The following is a 21,574-nucleotide window of genomic DNA, read 5'->3' as shown; positions in this document are numbered from 1 at the left end:
ACTAACAAAAAGGAGGGCACTACAGCGGTAGTCATTTTTCATTGTAACCAGGCAGGAAGACATTCATCAAATGTGTAGCATCTGGTGAGGGAGGACTTACACAAATACACACCACAACTGCTGCAGGTTCCTCCTGCTGAGCAGATAAACTTGAGCAATCAGTGATTCACCACGTTGCTCAAGAGCACTACTGCAGAAGCTGTTTAAGGAAGGGCATGTTATTGTCACTTCTGCTATTTCAGAGGGTTGTGCAATTTGAAAAGACGTATTCTACTTTTACATTTCCTGTATTTGTCCGTTTACTCGCATTTTGGTGATTCTTCTGACCTGCTGTGACAAGAAGTCTTCTGCATGTAAACCAAGTGCTCTGTTCCTCAAACTGTTGCTGTTTTTAGGATCTTTGAGGAGTCAATAAGAGTATGAATTATCATGAAGGCTAGTAAGTGAGTTATTTATCACCTTACAGCAACCTGTACACCTGCGTTTATTTAATCCGCGCTTGTCGCCATTTCTGCCGCCATTTTTCTTTCACTATTTTTTATAGATGTAGAATGTAGCTAGCTAGCTGTGGAGGGAGATTACTGGGGAAATCGCTGTCGTTTGGCACAATATCAGAGCTATTTGAATTGTATGAAACAAAGGCCTAAGTGAATGCTGCATCCAAATGTGTCTTTTAAATACGGAAATATTAGGATCTCTGTTATGAATGCTCTAGTGGCCTTGTCATGTTTCTGTTTACCTTGCGAATGTAAGTCCAATATCCGCTCTCCTTTAAGCTCAGTTATTTGTCTCCACCAACTCTTGAGCTAAATGTGACTGTCTGCTGGGCAGGTAGTGTACAGTGGCTTTATCCGAGCTTTTTCTCTCTGAAAACAGTTGCCTGAGACACTGATGAGAGCAGCAAGAGTGAACCAAAACAGTAAAGTTGCGGGCCGGAAAACCAAAACAATGTGCTGAAAGAAAGATGTTAAAATGCTCTGTAGAGCTGAGAGGAAGTGCAAGCAACTCCTTTCACACCATTGTTCATAGAAAAATATTGATTACAGATTTTTTACGTTGGAAATCTGTGTACACTCATGTTTGTTACTGTAACAGGTTTATGTACTTGACTACAGAGGAAGAGGAACAAGTCATAAATGCATGGAAAACTTATGATAAAGGGTATTAGGCTTTTACAGAGCTGATTTGATTAATCGCACAAAAAAAGACAATCATTAGACGGTACATCAAAAGGACTTTATGCTAAACAATGTCTTACAAAAATGCCAGCACTGGTTTTTGGGCTTGTAAAACTTCAACTCGTAATTTAAAGCCAAACTAAGAACACAACCAACATAACCACTATCACAAGTTTTCAATATCCTAGTGTTTTTTTTCCTACTTCTCATATTCATTTGCACTTATGTATGTGATGGATCTTCCATTCTGTTTGGATGTGCCTGCCTATAAAGCCGCCGTAATCCAGAGACATAATAAGCAGCCTCTTTCATGTGTTCAGGTGAAGTGAGTCCCTGTGGGATTGACTCTGTGCTGCTCAAAGACGAGATTTCCTCTTACAGATGAAAAGGAAATGAAAGTGGGTGGGGAGCAGCGCAAAACAGAGAGCAAGAGAGTAACAGAGGGAGTTCAGGGGTAAAACTGAGAGAGAGGTGCAAAGAGACTGAGTCGGACTGAAAGACAAACAGAGCAGGAGAAAGTGGGCGGGTGAAAGTAAAGCAGAGAGGAGGTTAGAAAGATAATTGGTTTGAGATAACAGCAGTGTTGGAAGAAGTAATACCACAATGTAAAAGTCCTGCATTCATAAAGTAAAAGAAGCATTATCAGCAAAATAAACTTGAATCAACAGTAAAATATTAATTACGCAAAATGGCTCTTTACGTAGCAAACACCAGCCAAATGGATTTTTATACAACCTGGCAACCCAAGAGTTAGTGTTAAGCTGGATTTACGGTTGACGCGGTTGAAGGGGTTAATACTGTAGTAATCCCAACATAGATACCCATGGCATTGGTTTTGATTACTTTTAGTTCAGCGTCAAATTTCTCCCATTGATCGAACCGCCACAACACTAGAGGGACGTATCGTACGCGATCAGGACGTTTCTAGCTTTGACTGTCCATCCCACAGTAACTCAGTCGTCAGTTAACGGTACAATATTTCACTTTTGCGAGAACAAGTGTAAAACAGCACTTGATGGAGTACTTTAAACGTGTCCTTTAGTACAGTACTTGAGTAAATGCACTTGAGACACATGACAAGTGCACAGTGTGAAACAAATAACTATGTGTGAGTGAAAGAGAGGGAAAGATTGATGAAAACAAAGTCACAGAGAGCCCAGCAGCATGCAATGTCTTCTGTTCTCTCAAAGGGAAACAATTAAGTAACAGAGCTGCGCTGTTTGTCCCCTGTAGGCTTATTATAGGTGGGAATTCATGCTCATTCAGCAAAATCAACATTATACTGTATATACTGGGGCTCAATGATGTTAAATGATAACATCCTCCTGACATTAGATCATACTTTAGAGACCTTTAAACCTTTCTACCCTGAGAGAAAAAAAAGGTAATTACAACAAACTGATCATGACACCAAATGAAGACACAAAAGTAATTGAATTTTTCTGTGTTATGAAACGGGAAGACATGATATCAGGGAAGCAATATAGCAAAATGTTTAATAAACATAAACAATCACGGATGTGTAGTGATTTTGTTTTTCCTCATATGGAAATCGGTTACAATCAGAATCTCAGAGAATATTTAATATCAAAGATCAGGTTAGACGGCATGTAAGATCCTCATATTCTGTAACTGAATTAGTGTTGGTCGTGGGAGAACTGAAAGTGTTTATGTGTGTGTGTGTGTGTGTGTGTGTGTGTGTGTGTGTGTGTGTGTGTGTGTGTTTCCCCCCATCAACCACAAGGGGCATCAATTCCGCTTGTTTGAGGAATTTTCTAATGTCATCTCTCGTCATGGGAGAGTTATGATAATTGTAAGTTTCAGCGAACCTAGTGAAACGATGTCGCTTCATTAATAAAGATTTCACGCAGATAACACTGACAAAATATTCACCGAGATGTGTTCGTTCTTGCAGTGTAAACTCACACTCCCACACCACCAAAACTACCATGTGTGAAGAATCTCGCAGGAAATGGAAACCAGTCGTCACTTGACCACTATCAGATGATGGAGAATGTATGAAAAGGAAGGAAAAAAACACACATGTACCCAAATGTGCAATTGAATGAGCAGAGCCGGGTGCTGCAGAGTGGAGCGGAGAGGCTCGTGTGATCAAACAGGGGTCTAAATATAGGACGCTGCTGCATGATTTCTTCTGCTTGAGCAGGGAATCACTCAACCTCAGCTGAGAATGAGAGGAGAGATGAAAGGGAAGGAAGACGAGGAGTTAAGGCCATGTTTAGAAAAATCCCTAAGAGAGGGAGAGATGTAAACTCAGTCACATGGCTGTGAATCCTTCCCCAACCATCACAACATAGAGGAGGGCCAGCGGCACTGTAATCTCTGTGGATCTCACTATAAATGCTGGCTGCTTTACAATCTGTCCATCATCTCGCCATGCTGGCTGCTATGTTGTAGCCTCAGCGGAAGGTGACTGAAAGAAGCGGTCGGTCTGTGACTAGCATCAGGAGTGACACTTAATCAGTATATCTGACAGGTGTATGAGAAGGAAATCTCATATCATCTCCACCAGACTTCATTCAAATTCGGTTACCGTGTAACACAATAAAAAACAGTCAATCAAACAATGACACAAAGCATTTTTGATGTTTCCCCTTTTTTTCCCTCCTTGTAATAATAAGGGGGGCATGAACGTTTGAATCAAATGTTTATCAAATTTGTTATTGAGGCATTTCTAACATTTTTCCTCAGAGCATGTCATGAAATCACCTCACGCTGCATTCAGAGGACAGATATGCGTCTTCAGCGGCCCACAGAGGCACTCAGGTAGTGAGTGCTCATCTTCTTAGAGGCCAGCCTGGATTTAAGTGCTAACCTTGGGACCCCGAAACAGGTTTGCTGTTGACATTTTGTAATGGGTTCATGAGAAACTGAAGCTCTGTCACAATCAAAGGCTAATCATTTTTGTTCTACGTAAGTAAAAGTAGTAATACCACAGTGTAGATATGTGACACAAGTAAAAGTCCTGCATTAAGTAAAAGTAGTCACTGTGCAGTAAAATGGTCCCCTCAGTGTTTTAGTATTATATGACTTTTCTGGATTAATATTATTGCTGCATTAATGTGTATGTTGCATTTCACTGCTGTAGATGTTAGCATCAAAATATACTTAAAGTACCAAAGGTAAAAGTACCATAAATGTATATCATATTATTGAGTGTTCATCGCTTTAATGTTGCAGCTGGTAAAAAGCTGATTTTAATTCTGCTTGTGAATATCAATATGGGGTCAATAAAGTTTTAACTTTATCCATAATAATACAAAACTACTCTGTATGATTTCTGAACTACTTGAAGTGAAGAGGCTAACATTACACCGGTGAGATATTATGAGGAGTAACAGAAGAAAACATGAAACCCTTTTAGGCTCACGATCACAGACCTTATTCACACTTGGGAATAATTAGAAGGAGCTGCTGATAATACAGCACACTGGTCAAATCCATCTTAGTTTGGTAGCAGTCTTCAAGGAGACAGAATGAAAGAGAGATAAAGAGTAGTAGAGAAGCCAACATTTCTATAGGGTCATTGTGACTGTGGTACTTATTATGAAATGAATTTTTTTTTTAATCTTCTGGTTTCAAGCCTTAAAAAGAAAAAGCAAATGTTAACTCAAAGATTGAACAGCAGTGGTGGAAGAAGTATTCAGATCCTTTCCAGTAAAAACACTTAAATATACTTAAAGTATCAAAAGCCCCTGTGACTAATATACGATTACAAATTACTGTATTAGATTATTAATACTGATGATTCAATGTGTAAGGCAGCAGAATTGTATTGTTGTAGCTGGTATTTTATGTTTTACATTGGGCTGGAAATAAGAAGCAAAGTTTTGCTACACAAATTTCATTTTCTTTTTATGGAGTTTTACCTGTTTGGGCCTCAGACAGTTTAGACTCTCTGGTTTTTAACGGTGTTAGGAACTAATGGTTTAATCTGTGAAAATGCATTGTATTTTCGAAATGTATTGTACATTTTTTAGATAAAATATCAACCTGCAAAGTAACTAAAACTAAAAGTAAATAAGCATAGCTGTGAAATAAAGGTAGTGGATTCAAAAGTACAATATCTCCCTCTAAAGTGTGGTGGAGTAGAGGTATAAATAGAAATATTCAAAAAGTGAAATACCTCAAATTTGTACTTGACTAAATTAACTTAGTTACTTTCCAAAGAAAATGAAATAAAAAAGAGAAAGAGAAAATAAACATACTTTTGGTGGAGGAGAAAGAAAAATAAAATGGCCTTCCAGACACAGGAAGTCGTGTCATTTCCACACTTTCATTTCTAACGAAGACAGCAAAGAAAAGCAGAACATGTGTTAACTTTGGTTCCTGCGTTTCATTTCTTGTGGATGTCATATGGACAGAGGGTGACATCCTGTGGCCGGCTGCGGGCTCTCACTTGTCATATCAGACACCACCGACAGGTGGCAGTGTCATTAAACAGACTTGTCTTTTCCCAAAGACTTCTGCTCTTGACTCGACTCTTCTTCTTCTTTTCAACCGGGACTGTTTTCCTCTCTCTTCCGGTTGTCGTCTGTTCGTGTGACAGGTACCCAGATTTTTCACCTAGGTGTAGTTGTAAAATCTTAATCAATCTTCGTGTATTTAACATTCCCGCACATAAACATCAACTGATTTTGATAAGTCACTTTACTGGTGACATTTTCATCTGTATATCTTTTAGATCTGATCTTCATTAAAAGTTGAAAATCAGATCTGAAAAGTGTTAACGCTGCCTGACATCAACTAGCGAGCTAGCGACCAGGCAGCAGTCCCACTTATAGCCTTAGCCACACTTTATTTTGTATAATTGTGTATTTTTTTTAGTGTTGTATGTAGTTTTTCATCTACATCTGACTGCTAGTGTTTCATTACCAAGCGTTAAATTACCAAATGCATTTCTGTTTACATTGCACAAAGCTGCCTTGGCTGCCGACTAGCGATTCAAACGTTAGCTAACATGCTAGTGGATGCACACAACACATGATAAATTGTGATTAGCGGCTTATGCTATCTGTTTTTGCTCTTCTTTAGATTAACCAGTGTCGAAATGGCCAAGTCCAAGAACCACACAACCCACAACCAGTGTAAGTATGACTGCAGTGATGAGCTAACTTAAGTGTACGTTTCAAGTTAAATTATTGCGGAGCTGACTTTTAAATCTGTAAGCTATTGCATAAGTGGCATATTGTCAGGAATACTTCAATAACACCTTTTCATGCATGCACGCACCCTAAAGTATATATTGAGGTGTACTTTGTAGATGACTGTTGCAAGGAATGGGATGAATGGACCAACTAATTTCGTATTCATTGTTTGTTCTCTGGTCTGAACAGCTCGTAAAGCCCACAGGAATGGCATCAAGAAGCCCAGATCTCAGCGCTACGAGTCACTGAAAGGGGTAAGAACAGTTTCTGTGTTGATACATTGCATTCGCACTATAAAACAGGTTACTCAGAGAAATCAAGTACGCGGGGAACCAGAATAAGTGTTACTAACCTGCACAATGCTAAGCCAATGTGTGCGTGCAGCAGGTCAGTAGATCTCTACTCTGATTTTATTTACTTATTATAGGTATGTTAGTGATAAAAGACTGGGTTGTTGGGTGTTGGAGTATTTGGACTCATGGTGCAGAGAGGGCTTTGTGAGCACCCTAGAGCACAAATGTGTGTGAAATTGTTCAGTTGTGGAATACACACACTCACAGAGGCTAACTGCACCAGTTTCAGTCTTTTGTTTTCTGTCATTAAATTATGAATATTATGATGCATCTTTACTCATGATAGTCTTTCCTTACATTCTGCCGCTTCTGTCGAAACAGTACTTTTTATGTCTGAGGTCTTTGTGTACATGTAAAAAGCAGTGTAGAACATTGAATACATGGTGAGAAAACTGGCTTTCTTTAGGACAAATCCTGCCAGAGAGAACTGTTTTCTGTAATTCCTTCCCAAATCTTAGAAACGGGGGGTTTTCACATACAGGATTTTTAAGAAATCAGTTGACTGAAGTCAGCTGTTGGTAACCCCGTCACTGAAATATCGGTAAATGCGCTGAGTGATGGGGAGATCCTTAGTCCCCCCCTATTGTAGTTTTGGAGATGCTTGGATAATGTCAAGCCTTGCCTGGAGAATAAAGCAATTTTCTTTCTAGACCAGCAGTGTATTTTTAAGAGGTCATTATTTAGTCATTCCAAATTATTTAAAGGGCTGTTCGCACTGCTGTTTAATCCAAAACTATCATCACCTTGTTGTAAATCAAACTGTAATGGGAATTGGTTTCAAGACAGGCGTTCAGACTGCACTTTTAGAGTTGTATGATTTTTAATTTTCTTAAGTATGGAATATTTCATGCTACACAGGCAGATGAAAAGAGCCACGATTAAGGCTGAAAGCATTGTTGGAGTTGGTCTTCCTGTTGGTTGCTGTTCACTGTGTTGTGGGAAAGTTGGCCTTTTTTTTTTTAAGAGTGTAATTGGTGGGCAGGTTTAACAGTTGCAACTTTGTGACAACTGACACTGCAGATACGCATATTCCAGATATGCAACTACACTACTGTAATGCAGTCTAACACATGTTTGGTTTGCGTTTTTCCAGCTTGAGCCCTTGTGTCTTTTGCTTGATTGTGTTAGTTGTTCATTTTTCTTTAAAAAAAAAAAAAAGTTCTTGGATTTGTGCATCACTTCCACACTGATGTCCAACCTGCTCACTTAACTGTTTTTCTGTCTTTGCTGCAGGTGGACCCTAAGTTCCTGAGGAACATGCGCTTTGCCAAGAAGCACAACAAGAAGGGCATGAAGGCGGCGCAGAAGACAGTTCAAGAGAAATAAACAGCCATCCGGTCACCCTCATGTCTGTTAGCGTTCCATGTTTCCACCAACACAATAAAGCTATGCTTTGTTAACAAACCAATATGAGTTTTCCCCTTTTTTATTGTAACTCAGTCTGATCTAGTTGGTGTCTTGGTTCATCCATCAAACTCACAGAAGATTCAACTTTAAAGTTTCACAGAGCATCCGGCAGCCGAATTGTTGACACATATGATACAGCTGCAACGTCCAACTCCTCTGTCCTCTGCATTTCCTGTCTTAATCTCTACTATCACTATCAAATAAAAGCAAATTCCACAAAACATATTTAAGAAATTAAAGGTTCACATTAAGAAATGAGTATATATGAATGTTAGATCAAGACAGTAAATTGAGAGTTTTGTTACAATGCTTTTTTCTTTTTAGAAATGTGATGGACTCCACCTTCCTCCAAGCTGGTTGAGTTGAATAGTACTGTATCAAATATATATTATATGCTACATATATTACTATTCAGTTACATAATTGGTACAGATCTACTGGTGAATTACGCACTACCATTGGTCCCACAGAAAGTGTCCAGTCAGTGTTACTGTGTGCTGCATTGGATAGTAACCCTGCAGCCCTAGTTTATATTTATACATCTTTTTCCATCTCTTCTGTCCTCAAACTGCCATTCTCTTCACCTGGACAAAGATGTAAAGAAAAGGCAGGTCAGGTGAAAAGATGTTAACATGTAGAAAAGTGGGATTATAAAACGCATCCTTGTCAGGGAACATTTATTAATAAAAAAGCAGTAGGGATTTATATCCCAACTATATCGAATAAGTCATATATTGGATTGTGGGATCACAGTCAAAGTAAGCAACAATGCCTTTGTACTACTAAACATATCTCTGGGATGATATTTGTGATTTTTTTTAAATGTGTTTCTTTCTTTTATTTTGTCGGTCATACAGATTAAAATGTTTGCACTTTTATTATTGAGTTGCAAGAATGAACAATCAGTCATACCAGTTCATTAACAAAAAAACAAAAACAAAACTTAATATAAAAGATTTAATTTGGTGACAGACTTCTTCAAACAAACATTTCTGAGTAACTTTTAGCTACTGACATGCATTTCTTATTATTTAAGATATTGAAAATAACATTAAAAGATGGGGTTGAAATTTCCCTAAAAAAATGTGTGCATCAGTTTGCGTTAAGTCGTCACTTCCGCTCACGCTGACTCCAGCTTGCATCATTTCTTGTCTCTCTTGTCAGCCGGGGGAGCAGACAACATGTGAGTACTTCCATTCAAACTCATTAATCACAACGTAAAGGTTTGATTACCATCACACTTCGCTGTACGTCTGCTAGTATATGTGAGCGTTCAAACGCTGCCTTTAACAAACTTTGTAGCCCGTGTAGCTACAAGCTAACTAACTGAAGCATTGACCGGCTAGCTTAGCACGCTAGCTAACAACAAGGAGGCGTCATTCTTGTGAAGTAACTGCTGTGGAAAAGTGTCTTATTGGGCGTAATTAACTAGTTTGAAACAACCTTTCTGCGGTTGCATGTTCGACGTGGAAAAAATATATTAGAAAGACTTGACTTTAGCGCATTAAATGTTAAAAGGAACTGCATGTGCTATTGACAAACTATGGAGCACTGTCAGGTTTTGACAGGTCGGCTATTAATAAGATCCAAAAGGATCTGTGGAGAATGGGAGACATTCACTGAGGAAGACCATTTTAATGCTTACTGGCCTTTATATATTATGTATGTTTCCTAATTTGACCAGGACGTTTTGTAGCTTTGTGGGTCAGTGAATGTGTGCTGGAAGTGAGATTTAGTTAGTCTCAGGTCAGTTGTTTGTAACTGGTCCAGTGATAGATATGTTAATGGTTAATACTTTAACGACATTATAGACACAAATGGGGAAAAATAAAACATTTATTTTGTGATCTTCATGTATGTACACTGATTTATTCCCCTGTCTTCCTGGTCCACAATTCAGTTGAGTTACATTTTTGTTGTATGTGTTTTGGCAGACACCATGGTGGAGCCAGTCCCTGAGTCCATCAACTTTCCCTCTGAGGAGGAGAAGATCATGCAGTTGTGGCAAGAAAAGGACTGCTTCCAGGAATGCCTCAAACAGTCCAAGAACAGGCCAAGGTAAATCCAGCTGTTTCTGATTTTATAATTATTAATACTAAGCTAAAGTCATTCCCACAACATGCTGTTGAAGCTGAAGATGAGTTTGATATTTTAGTTGAATAACCTTTCACTCAAGACAGTTGAGATTAATCTGTCTTTGTTTGAAATGTTTTGGGATAAAATATAAAATTGGAAGACTTAATCTGCAGTTTAGTATGACTCTCCATCACATTAACTCCACTCCTTTTAACCTACTCTTAAAACTAACTAACTTAAAATGTTATTGATGTTAAGATATGCTCTTCATATTTGTTAAGGAACTGCTTTCGGATATTTAATGGTGAGAAATTATTGAGCATAATTAATAGGTGGTGTATCTCGTAACGCTGGCAGTGGTTAAGGATTGTTCTTTGTGATTGTCATTTCAGCTGTTGCGCTACCAAGTAAAGAAGTTGCATTTCCTGGCTAACCAGTTGCTGTTAGACTCCATTGTATACTTTTATAATTTGATCTTAGTGAGTGTCAGTACTTGTCCATCATATGAAAACATGTAGTAAGAAACAATGGACAATATGGTAAGATTAAATGTCATGATGACAAAATTGCTGTAGTTAAGAGGAACTTTTCTCACAAGCAGACCCTCACCGACACTGACTGATAGATATTAAACATGATATTTGCTTAATGACACTACCCTCCATGAAATGAGCATAGGATCAACCCAATATATGTGACCGTGTCAACAAAAAAGGAACAGCATGAACTTCATATGGTAAACACAAACACCCTACTGGCCAGATGGGTGGATTTGTAGTCACCAAACCATTGTTTCTATTCGTCCACACTCTTCACATATACAGTTAACAGTGAAGATGCTGCTTTTCTGTACAAAGCAGCCATGAATACACTCATATAACTGAGCGGTGGTGTTTCCAGACATCATAGTCATCTTGTCTTGTCATCTCATAACATTTTTTTCATCAGTGAGAACTGATGCTGTCGAGGTAGATGATCAGAAATTTTAAAACATATGTTGCTGCCCATTTCCCAACCAGGTACACCTTCTACGATGGCCCTCCTTTTGCCACGGGTCTGCCCCACTATGGGCACATCCTAGCCGGCACCATCAAGGACATTGTTACTCGCTTTGCACACCAGAGCGGCTTCCATGTGGACCGGCGCTTCGGCTGGGACTGTCACGGCCTGCCAGTGGTAAGAATCCTGAACAATGTTGAAATCTAATTAAACTGAATGTTCTGCATAGATTTACAGATTTGTCCTTGGGTTATTTATTTGTCTTTTGTTCTGTGTGTTTTTGTAGGAGTATGAGATTGACAAGACTTTGGGGATCAAAGGGCCTGAAGATGTGGCCAAGATGGGCATCGCTGAGTACAACAAGCAGTGCAGAAACATTGTCATGAGATACTCCAACGAGTGGGAGGTGAGCATACTGGCCCTGTTACCCTGTAACTACATATTAATCTTTATTAAACAGGACATTATGTAATAGGTGCGCCGTTGGACGTCAATCAAATTGTGACAAAGAAAACAAAATGTTCAACATTTTTTTTTGTAGTTTTCTGACATGTTCCTGGAGCTGTTTCACCACCATTAGTTTAAATTGTTTTCCAGCTGTGAGTAGCAACAAGTCAACAGCACCCTCTAAGAAGTTTTTTACGTATGCGCATTGAGTGTTTTGAGTATATTTATTATTTAGTTTTTTTAGTGTGAACACACTACGTACTCAAAAAGCTGCTGAGGTTCTTGAAAATCAGGGTTTGGTCACCCATGCAGATATAAACAACCACTTAGTGTCCCAGTGTTATCCTGTGGTCATGATACTTTCAGATTATTGTCAAGAAACAATTATTTTGCCGCTGTCGTCTGTACTTTCTTCAAGTCATTGTAGAGGAAAGAAAAGGATATATGAGCTCACATATCGCGCACACATGCCCGCGAACATGTTTGTGTTGTGGATTACCTGAATTACCAGAATTGGTAGTTTTGTTGAACAACGTCGCTTAAATGCTGAAGCATAAGGCCAAAGACTGAAAATCATGTTTCCCTTGTGGGTTTAGTGTTCTGGACCACAGTATTAGCTGATGGGTGTTTTTTGTTGAGAATGAACAAACAAGAACAAATTAACAGAGGAGGAGTGCTGTCTTTGCAATTTGCACCTAGGGGATGGGATTTGCTGTTCCATAATGTGTTGGTGGACTTTACTGCGTGTTAAGAAGGACGGACCTTAAAATAAGAGTTTATAACAAGTTACGCTACCAAATTTTGGCATATGATCATTATGTTCTTTTGATTTGCTGTGTGTGTGTTTCTTTTTGATCTTAGAATTCAGTGACGCGGATGGGAAGGTGGATTGACTTCAAGAACGACTACAAGACACTCTACCCATGGTTCATGGAGACTGTCTGGTAAACAATTTTAAACAATTAGGTTACAGGAGTACTCAGACGACAATGAATGACCACAATCTACGTAGAGTAAAACACTTAAAGCAACATACTCAATTATTTATATTCAATTTATAATAAAAAATGCAATAAAAATCACAAACCAGATTTAATCCATGTCTCGAGTCTGTCCTCTTGTGTACAGTTTGTCTCTCCTTCCTTCTTTAAGTGTTTTGATGTCTCTTCTCTTCATTCAGGTGGGTGTTCAAACAGCTGTACGACAAGGGTCTGGTTTACCGAGGTGTCAAGGTCATGCCTTTCTCCACTGCCTGCAACACCCCCTTGTCTAACTTTGAGTCCCACCAGAACTACAAGGTTGGCACGAATCACAATCCCCTCATGCCTCAGCTGGTCGAATGCAGCACCAGTAACAAAAGACGTATATATTGAATTGACTCCATCTCTGTTTCATTTTTGTCTCCAGGACGTTCAGGACCCGTCGGTGATCGTCAACTTCCCCTTGGTTGAGAATGAGGATGTGGCTTTGATCGCCTGGACGACCACACCCTGGACACTGCCAAGCAACCTGGCTCTCTGTGTTAACCCGGAGTTCTTATATGTCAAGGTCAAAGGTGAGAGACAAAGCTTGACACAAGTGCTGTATACTAATTATATACAGTTTACACTACATATAAATATTAATCATAGTATGCTGTTTTTGGAGTTGGTATACAAGAAATGAACATAATTAATGGTTTTACACTAACAGGACATTATATAATACGTGCAGCGTTGGACGTCGATCCAACTGTGACAAACAAAATGTTGTATAAACATTGAACAGTTATTTGTTGTTTTCTGACATGTTCCTGGAACTGTTTCACCACCATCCACAATTAGTGTTACAACATTATTTTGCTGCTGTCGTCTGTACTTTCTTCAAGTCATTGTAGAGAAGAAAAGGATATATGTGCTCACATATCGCACACATGCCCACAAACATGTTTGTGTTGTTTATTACTTGAATTACCAGGATTGGTAGTTCTGTTGAACGTTGTTGCTTAAATGCTGAAGCCTAAGGCCAATGTTTTCTGACGGAAAATCATGTTTCCCTTGTGGGTTTAATGTTCTGGACCACAGTATTAGCTGATGGGTGTTTTTTTATTGAGAATGAACAAACAAGAACAAATTAACAGAGGAGTGCTGCCTTGGCAATTTGCACCCAGAGGAAGGGATTTCTGTTCCATAATGTGTTGGTGGACTTTCTAGCCTTTGGCTGTGTGTTAGCTGATGAAATAAGACAAGTTTTTTTCGTTGTATGACAAGAGGCTCTCTGTGACTGGAGCTTTGTTTTTATCTACAATTAACCAGAAGCTTCACATTCATGAGCAGTAACTTGATGCTAAGGCATAACTGATGTTCACGTAGGCTCATTAAAAACACCATCTGTCCTCCAAGTCTATGTAGACTCAACCATGTAAAATGGCCCTGTCAGATTTAAACAAAAGACCATTAAATTAAGTTGTGTATTAACTTTGCTGATGATTTCTATATACAGGTTGTACTAAGAAGTGTTTAAGTAATGACTTCTTAATGTCATTAATCTTAATTGTTGTGTTTCTAAAGGCACAATCTGTGATCCAAATCTAGCCTGAAACCTGCTTTCTCTCTGACAGGTCTTTTAATACACACAACACTAGACAACAACCAAAGTTCATTCTAAAGCAAACATAAAAACAAACAAACAAGCAAATTCACAAGCAAGCAAAGATAAGTTTCCTATAATTTTAAAGAATGTTAAAACTGCGCCTTTTTATCAAGTATTTGTGCTTCAGGACCACACTGCTGTCAGACACATGATGTATATACACTATATACAGTTGCTAGTTTATTGGGTGCACCTAGCTAAATGCAATCTAATGCATTAGAACTGCAGTAAATCCAAACAGTTTTATGGAGGTGTTGATTTAACTCTAAGGTGTTTCTGAAGCTGTTGTTTGTGTTGCTGTTGAATTTCAGACTTTTGTTTTACAGAGGGTGTTCCTAATATTTAGTCCACCCACATTTCATGTATTCCAGGGCTGTTGTATTTAGGACTGCAGCGATTGAAAGGGCAAAACAAGACATTTGAGGATGTGTGGATTCTAATGGCCATTTTTCCACCATTTTCTAGACAAAACAATTAGTCTATTAATTGAGTTTCTCAATTGGGATATTAATTAATAGAACGTTAGTTGCAGCCCTAGTTGTACTAGACTACATTAGTTTTAGCAAGGTGTGCTTAATAAACTGGCATTGGCAATTTTGATATTCAATTAATTGCTTAAATCATTTTTTGCACAAAACATTATCAGGTTTCACTACCTCAAATATAATGATAAGTTTATTTGTATAGCACATTTCAAAACAAAGTTTCTAAGTGCTTTATATAAATAACGTTGACTTGACTTTACAATAAAAACAAATGACAAAAATAAATAAAATCCAAAACATAAAATTTGTCCCTTGTTGCCTCTCACGGGTCACTGTAACTTAAACTAGTGTGTTTTGTTCATGTGTCTGTGTGTGTGTGTCATGCACATTTGTGTGATTCAGTCTTCTGAAATGTGGATGAACCTCAAATCAGGTCACTTAAAAAAAGGTGTTGTCCTTGTTCAAATATACATTTAAAAATGATACTCCAGAGAGGTGGCTAGTGTTTTTCTGTTACCCTCCTGCTGTGGTTTTTGGTTCCCTGTGAGAGAAGCTGGTGCGTTTTTAAAAGGATGACCTAGATTCATACCCGTTTGTCTGTGCCTCTTTGATCCTGCAGGGGGCACTGTTGAAGCACAGTCTGTCATCCTGACTGCACTGCCTGTTCTGTGCTGCATGGGAGACCGCCTTGGAATACCAATGAATGTTTTTTTTTTTTTTTTTTTCTATCAGCTCAGTCTCTCTTTTTATCTCTCTCTCTCTCTCTCTCTCTCTCTCTCTCTCTCTCTCTCTCTCTCTCTCTCTCTCTCTCTCTCTCTCTCTCTCTCCATCTTCATCCAAATTTTTTTCCCCCCTCATTTTCTTATCGCTCTCTTTGCCTCCACATCCACCTGTTTTTGTCCTTCGTTGTTCTTATTCTCTCTCAGTCCGTCTCCTTTGGTGTCTGTCTCTTTCCCTCGCTGCCTTTGTCGCTGTTTGAGTTGAGGGCTGTCAGCAGCTCAGGTCTGAGCTGTGCAGTCATTTGTCACACCACTGAGGGGAAGAAACATCTTTTATTGATGCTGCCCCCTTCTCTCTCTTTTTGTTCCTCTCTGTCACAGTCCATTTGGTTTTTGCCCTCTTCACAACTGTTGTCCCTGCTGTTCTCAACCTCCCCTCTCATGTTTTTCCTAAAATCTCCATTTGGTTAGTTTTCCAGTAGGGTTCAGTTTCCCAAGATGTCAGGCAATTATTCTACATGAGGTGGCAACTTTTCAATAAGCGCAGTTGCTTGTCGATGGGCTCCTTACCTGACCTTGACTTTATGGCTCACTGCATCGTTATGAAGCAGGACTTGACATTGAGGTGGAGCAGACCTGCATGTAGCACTACTATTAGATATCTGGAATTGAACCGTGCTTGATGAGTCTCTCTTTATCATATGTGAAATTCCATTCAATAACATAAATCATTCTGCAGGGCCTATTTAGATGGCAGACTATACTATAATGCCCCCCCCCCCCCCCCCCCGAAAAGAACCCATCACATCATATTGATCGGTATCTTCATTCCCACTTCATTATATTTACTGTGAGGTTTGAAAGCTGTACAGAAAAGAAAAAGGCGGATAAAAACAAACACCTGCTAAGATTTTTGTTTGTCTTAACCTTCTTCAACTTATTGTTTTTGTTTGTCAGTTTTCTGCCATGCTACAGTCATGTGATCTTCATATTTACCTAGATGGATAATATTAGTATTTTGTCCTCTATTACTGTCCCCTGCCTGTCTCTTTGGCCTCACTTCTGTTGTTTTGTTTTTGGCCTACTTGCCCGTCTTTATGCTTTATGGAACAATTAATATACGAATACATAACATAGCAGTGCAACCATGGCATTATAGTTTGTTGGTTTGTGTTCGAGTAGTAAAAAAACCCCAAAACGATTCACATTCAAGGAGTAAAAACTGAAAAACATAAATAAAAAATGACCATAAACATAATAAAGAATATAATTATATTAAATAAATATAAACAAAAAAACATAAACTGGTCTTCAAATTAAAGGTTAGTTCAGTCAGTCTCTATACATTTCAACAATTATACACATCTTAAAAGTTCTTTTGCAAATTTTAATTTCACATTTCAGTACAACTGGAATTTGTTATAAAAAGCATTAAAAGTGGTTGTGATTTTCATGAATTATTTTTCTCATGTCAGCCCCTATTTAACTTGTCTTCATGTTATTGTTCTTATTGTTTGTGGCCTGAAATTGGACGTGTTCTTGTTTAAAGTGTGCTCCCACATAATGGCAGTACAGGATTTCATATAAGGAGCCTTGGGTAAATGATTTATTCCATATGCAGCAAAGTGTGGAAACCTTACTCAATAGATGCCTTCCCATGTGTTTTTCTGTTCATCTCTCAGACAACGCCACAGACAAGACCTACATCATGATGGAAGCCAGGCTGGGAGCTCTGTTCAAGACGGAGAGCGAGTACACTCTCCTGGACAAGTGAGTACACAAGACACTGTACATGTAGTCACCTATAAAAGAAAAAACCCCACCAGCTCTGTATCTCTTGACAGCCTTTTTTCATCCCGTTTTCACTGAACCGCACGCACTTTTGAGAGATCCAATCAAATTTTAAGGATTTGATTTAATTCTCTCTTGTAACTAAACCCGAACACATTCTGTTTCACTCGTATATACGTCACATTACAGAAGTGTAAGTGTTAATGTAGATACGTCAGTGTGTTTACATCCCCCACTACCCCACTGAAATAAGTTTAAATAAAAGTTCACGTTGCAATAAATGTAGTTCATAAAAGAGACAATGGCAAACCACTCAACAACATGATGATGGGTGTTTCAGCTAAGTGTTGAGTCTAACCTTAGTATTCTGTATTTGGAGCACTGAAACTTACAAACTTGGGAAGTTGAGAAAATTCAAACCAGCTATGGTCTCTCAGCAAGCGTCAAAGTTGTGTTTCACATTTTCTGTGAAAGGTTTTCTCCTGAGTTGTCTAACTTGTCTGCCAGTTTTAATAGCCAGGGATAAAGTTACTGACAGAAGATGTGTATTTTACCAGCTGCGTGTGCTGTTCTATGTAGCAGAAAACAAATCAAATTCCCAATTTCCCAGTTCAGTGGATGATTCTGGAGCAAAGGGAAAGTGCAGAAGGGGGCAGGGGAAAAAAATAAGTGAGATGAAATAAAGAAAACTGGAGTGACTAAAGGATACCAAAACCTGATGGAGTGTATTTCCAGGCATGATTTACACCCACTCATCCAATATATTGGACAAATTAACTGGCAAATAAAGAAGCCATGTTGAAAATGTCTTAACTTGCAGGAGTGTCTTCCTCTACAAGGATAAAGTTCCTGTACACAGGGTCTTTATTTGAATGATAATTACAAAAACTGCGCATCATGACTGACTCAGCTGACAACACAAACTTAAACCTTTACTTAAAATAAAAACAAATTAAAATTAAAGTAAGTCTCAGGAGATCCTGAGGCAATTTTTGTCCTTAACAAAAAAATTAAAAGCTGGGAATGCTCAGGGAGGAATTATATCATCTGGTTAGCTTTTGGTTCCCTAGCATCACAAGGGTGTAGGTTTGGTTTTGACATGAAGTGAGAGTTTCTTCAAATAAAAACAAACCCCTGAAATTATGTAAATCCTGCATCGGAAATATCTATATAAACATTATTATGACATTGGTTATCATTCTTTCCAAATTGTAGTCTAATAAAAATGTAGAAATGCCATGTAAACTGTTACATTACATGTAAACTAATACATTAACCCTCCTTAAAATCACATTTAGTTTTTATTGATAGAGACCTCATACTTTATGATTGATATTGCAAGGATTTTCAGCTTTAGCCTCTTTTTAGGAGAGTAGTCACTCTAAATAAAAATATAGATTTAATGATTTTTAGCCATGCTAGTGGCATTGCTCTTGGAAACGTCAGTTGGTCGATCCACCACTTTGTTCCAGACTAAAATATCTCAACAATTATTGGATATATTGCCATGAAACAACAATTCATGGGTTTCAGAGGATGAATCCTACAGACTTCATGGTGGCCCTAGCCAATACCTTTTCGGTCAGTGTTTCCTGTATTTGAAGCTGAATTACAGTTGAAACAAGGACTTTAAATGTGTTTTATGTGTTTTTTAGATTTCCTGGCAAGACGCTGAAAGGGAAAAAATACAAGCCTCTTTTCCAGTACTTTGCCATGGTTTGTAGACTCTGTGTTCTTGTTCCTGGCTGTTTCATAGTTTTATGTACTGTTTGTCACAAAATGAAGACAGACCGATGTCTCACTTTAAATCTGTCTGATCACAAGTTGGCATCTTAATATCGCTCTTATTGTCTGTGGCTCTATTTCTTTTGCTTCCTCATCACTCGCCCCCCTTCATCTAATTCTCCTCATCCTCGTTTCACTTCAGTGTGGGGAGAAAGGAGCGTTCCAGGTGGTGATGGATAACTACGTCAAGGAGGAAGAGGGCACAGGAGTGGTCCACCAGGCACCTTACTTTGGAGCTGTGAGTGTGGTCTTTCGCTGTTTTCTTTCACTGTAGTCTCTGTTGTAACCACAGAGTTACATTGTTAGGTGGTGTGATGTAGTGTCCTTTACTACTGTTATTAATCTGTTACTATTTTTTATCAAGAGATTAATCTTTTCGTTTATAAAATGTCAGAATCAAAATGCCCATCGTAATTCTCAGTGTGACCCAAAGAAATCCAAAGATATTCTAGTTAGGGTTATTCAATGATTTGAAACAGAAAACACATTTGAGAAGCAAAGACCAGCAAATGTTTACCAGAAGTACACACATGTATGCTAGCATGATAGGAAAACTGCTAACAGAAGCGGGGAATTAGCACCTACTACTAAAGATATTTGTTGTGTTAAATTTGTAGAGCAGTCAGATACTCATGAATAATGGGTGTACTTTGACAGTTTATCAGAGTCTTAGGCATAGGCTTGGTAGTCAGGACTCTCAATTTAGACCAAGACCCATACCAACCAAGACTTTTAAAGATTTAGACAAAACAGAGACACCTCAAGCCTTTTCAATTGCACAGCTTTATTGTACTGTGGTGGCTGAAAACATAGAAGATGCAGCGTCCGTTCCGTTATTGTCATGGGGCTCCACCTGCCTCTGTAATTATAATGTACTTCACTTCCTTGAGTGATTTGGAATCAGAGTTGAGAACAAGTTGAGAAATGTACTTTGAAACGTTGCTTCTAGTAAGCTTGATTGTCCAGTGCTGCAGATGCTCATATGGAGCACACTCTGGAGGAAAATGAGGTCACCCTTGTCGAGTGTAACTCCATGGAGGGCTCTGCCATCATAGGGCAGTCTTTCATGTCCCTCCAGAAGCATTGCCTTTACTAATATAACTCAGTTCAATTATGTTCTATTTTCTTGAAGCATTTTTGTATTTGTTTTCTGAATTTGCAGAGGGCTTTTTTTTTATTGTTGTTGTCAAATAGGTCAACAATTGTTCCCCATTTTCTTGTGTTTCATCTAGTTGCATTACTTTGAGTGCCTTTAGCGATTGCAAGGGTAGCTCCTGTATACTGGGACTAACCATTGCAGACACATGGTTTATATATCACTTCATATATAGCGTTAAACTTCACCCTAAACAAGATTTGTTCAAGACACTAACAATGACAGCAATACGATTTTTATTCATTATTGATACATTTTGTGGTTCAAAACTGGAGCCCAGGGCCAGCACACAGGGCCTACTTGAGAACTGTGACCCTGCTTGGGAAAACCATTTAATTAAGACTTTTGTCTCACAATACCCTTCATGTTGTTTCCTTGTAATTTTTATTTTTTTGATAAATGTAGAATGTCTGACAATTTGAAATACTTTCAGCCTCTTATGGGTACTTTGTTTCTTTGTGTATTCACTTCACATTGATGTGTATGTTAATTGGAGAGACTTTTATGAAATATTTGTATTGAATGCTACAGTATCAATGGGTTCCCACAGTCTAGAGGCCAATGTTGCAGTGCTATCAGAGGTATTGGGTCACTGCTAATAGGTTAGATGCCCTTGTCAAGGGCAGATGGATGCCCCTGTGGCTGTAGCCAGCTGTGGATACACACTCAGTCTTAACTTTCTCTTCTGCACTCTCTGCTTATTTCACAGTCCCTATAGGGTTGTTAAGTAAACCATTCACATCAATATCTCACTTACATTTGCATTTAAATGTTAGATTTTTTTTTATTTGGTAACAATTCAGTTATTCAGTAATCACATTGATTAGTTGGTGAAAATCGGAAACACAAATGCATTTGCTCGGAAGATATACAGTGAGAAGAAACGCGCTGCCAAACTACATTTTTCAAATTTTATGTTGTTATGACTAGATGTGAAATGACCCCGCGAGCCATCCATCTTGGATCTTGACAGGCTGTTTGAATACAAAATGTAGCTAGACAGTACTCAGATCTTTCATGCATAGCTGTCACATACCAGTAGTGCCTGTTTCAACGCTACAAAAAGTATCTAGCTCAACAAGGAATTTAATATGGAGTCATAACATATGTTTAAACTAGTGAAACTGGCTGCCAGAGGTGTTAGATAATTTCTTATTTTCATATACAGTTTGATGTATTTGGAGAATATTATTTAAACAAATCACATGACCTTGAAATATATGGGTCACTGTATCAAGATAGTATCAAGATAATGTTAATTAATTACAAACACATTTTCAAGATGTAGTAATAGGCTAGCGTACACGGCCTTGTTATAATTAGGGCTGCAAGTATTATTTTCTCAATTAATTGATTTAATTGTTAGATCTGCAAAATGT

The 21,574-nt window shown here is 38.4% G+C and overlaps 2 protein-coding genes across 13 annotated transcripts in view; both read left to right on the top strand.

Moving 5' to 3' along the window:
• The first annotated feature begins 5,711 nt into the window (after positions 1 to 5,711).
• rpl29 (ribosomal protein L29) lies at positions 5,712 to 8,107 on the top strand. The gene is made up of 4 exons (XM_070903031.1): positions 5,712 to 5,748; positions 6,234 to 6,286; positions 6,536 to 6,600; positions 7,933 to 8,107. The coding sequence occupies exons 2-4, from the start codon at positions 6,250 to 6,252 to the stop codon at positions 8,023 to 8,025; spliced, it is 195 nt and encodes a 64-aa protein (XP_070759132.1). The 5' UTR covers positions 5,712 to 5,748; positions 6,234 to 6,249; the 3' UTR covers positions 8,026 to 8,107.
• A 1,936-nt stretch (positions 8,108 to 10,043) lies between these two features.
• The window catches only part of iars1 (isoleucyl-tRNA synthetase 1), a 52,360-nt gene continuing 40,829 nt past the window's right edge, over positions 10,044 to 21,574 (top strand). For 10 of the 12 annotated variants that reach the window (XM_070901974.1, XM_070901976.1, XM_070901981.1 and 7 more), the window contains exons 1-9: positions 10,044 to 10,164; positions 11,202 to 11,358; positions 11,468 to 11,587; positions 12,490 to 12,572; positions 12,809 to 12,926; positions 13,036 to 13,183; positions 17,146 to 17,233; positions 18,910 to 18,970; positions 19,182 to 19,277. In XM_070901974.1, the coding sequence (XP_070758075.1) occupies positions 10,046 to 10,164; positions 11,202 to 11,358; positions 11,468 to 11,587; positions 12,490 to 12,572; positions 12,809 to 12,926; positions 13,036 to 13,183; positions 17,146 to 17,233; positions 18,910 to 18,970; positions 19,182 to 19,277 (990 nt within the window). In that variant the 5' untranslated portion in view covers positions 10,044 to 10,045. Of the gene's footprint in view, positions 10,165 to 11,201; positions 11,359 to 11,467; positions 11,588 to 12,489; positions 12,573 to 12,808; positions 12,927 to 13,035; positions 13,184 to 17,145; positions 17,234 to 18,909; positions 18,992 to 19,181; positions 19,278 to 21,574 lie in introns of all 12 variants that reach the window. The other 2 variants (XM_070901970.1, XM_070901977.1) reach the window with 2 other exon arrangements.

Source organism: Enoplosus armatus, chromosome 3 (assembly GCF_043641665.1).
Source record: "Enoplosus armatus isolate fEnoArm2 chromosome 3, fEnoArm2.hap1, whole genome shotgun sequence".
Lineage (NCBI taxonomy): Eukaryota > Metazoa > Chordata > Actinopteri > Centrarchiformes > Enoplosidae > Enoplosus > Enoplosus armatus.
The sequence above is the reverse complement of the archived record's forward strand: the minus strand, read 5'-3'. Positions and strand labels throughout refer to the sequence as shown.

What these genes read in the sequence shown, in the direction of transcription:
- rpl29 (XM_070903031.1), top strand. Translation starts at nt 6,250, where the DNA reads ATGGCCAAGTCCAAGAACCACACAACCCACAACCAGT. An exon ending in CCACACAACCCACAACCAGT is followed by an intron (nt 6,287 to 6,535) that starts GTAAGTATGACT and finishes TGGTCTGAACAG; the next exon opens with CTCGTAAAGCCCACAGGAAT. An exon ending in GCTACGAGTCACTGAAAGGG is followed by an intron (nt 6,601 to 7,932) that starts GTAAGAACAGTT and finishes TCTTTGCTGCAG; the next exon opens with GTGGACCCTAAGTTCCTGAG.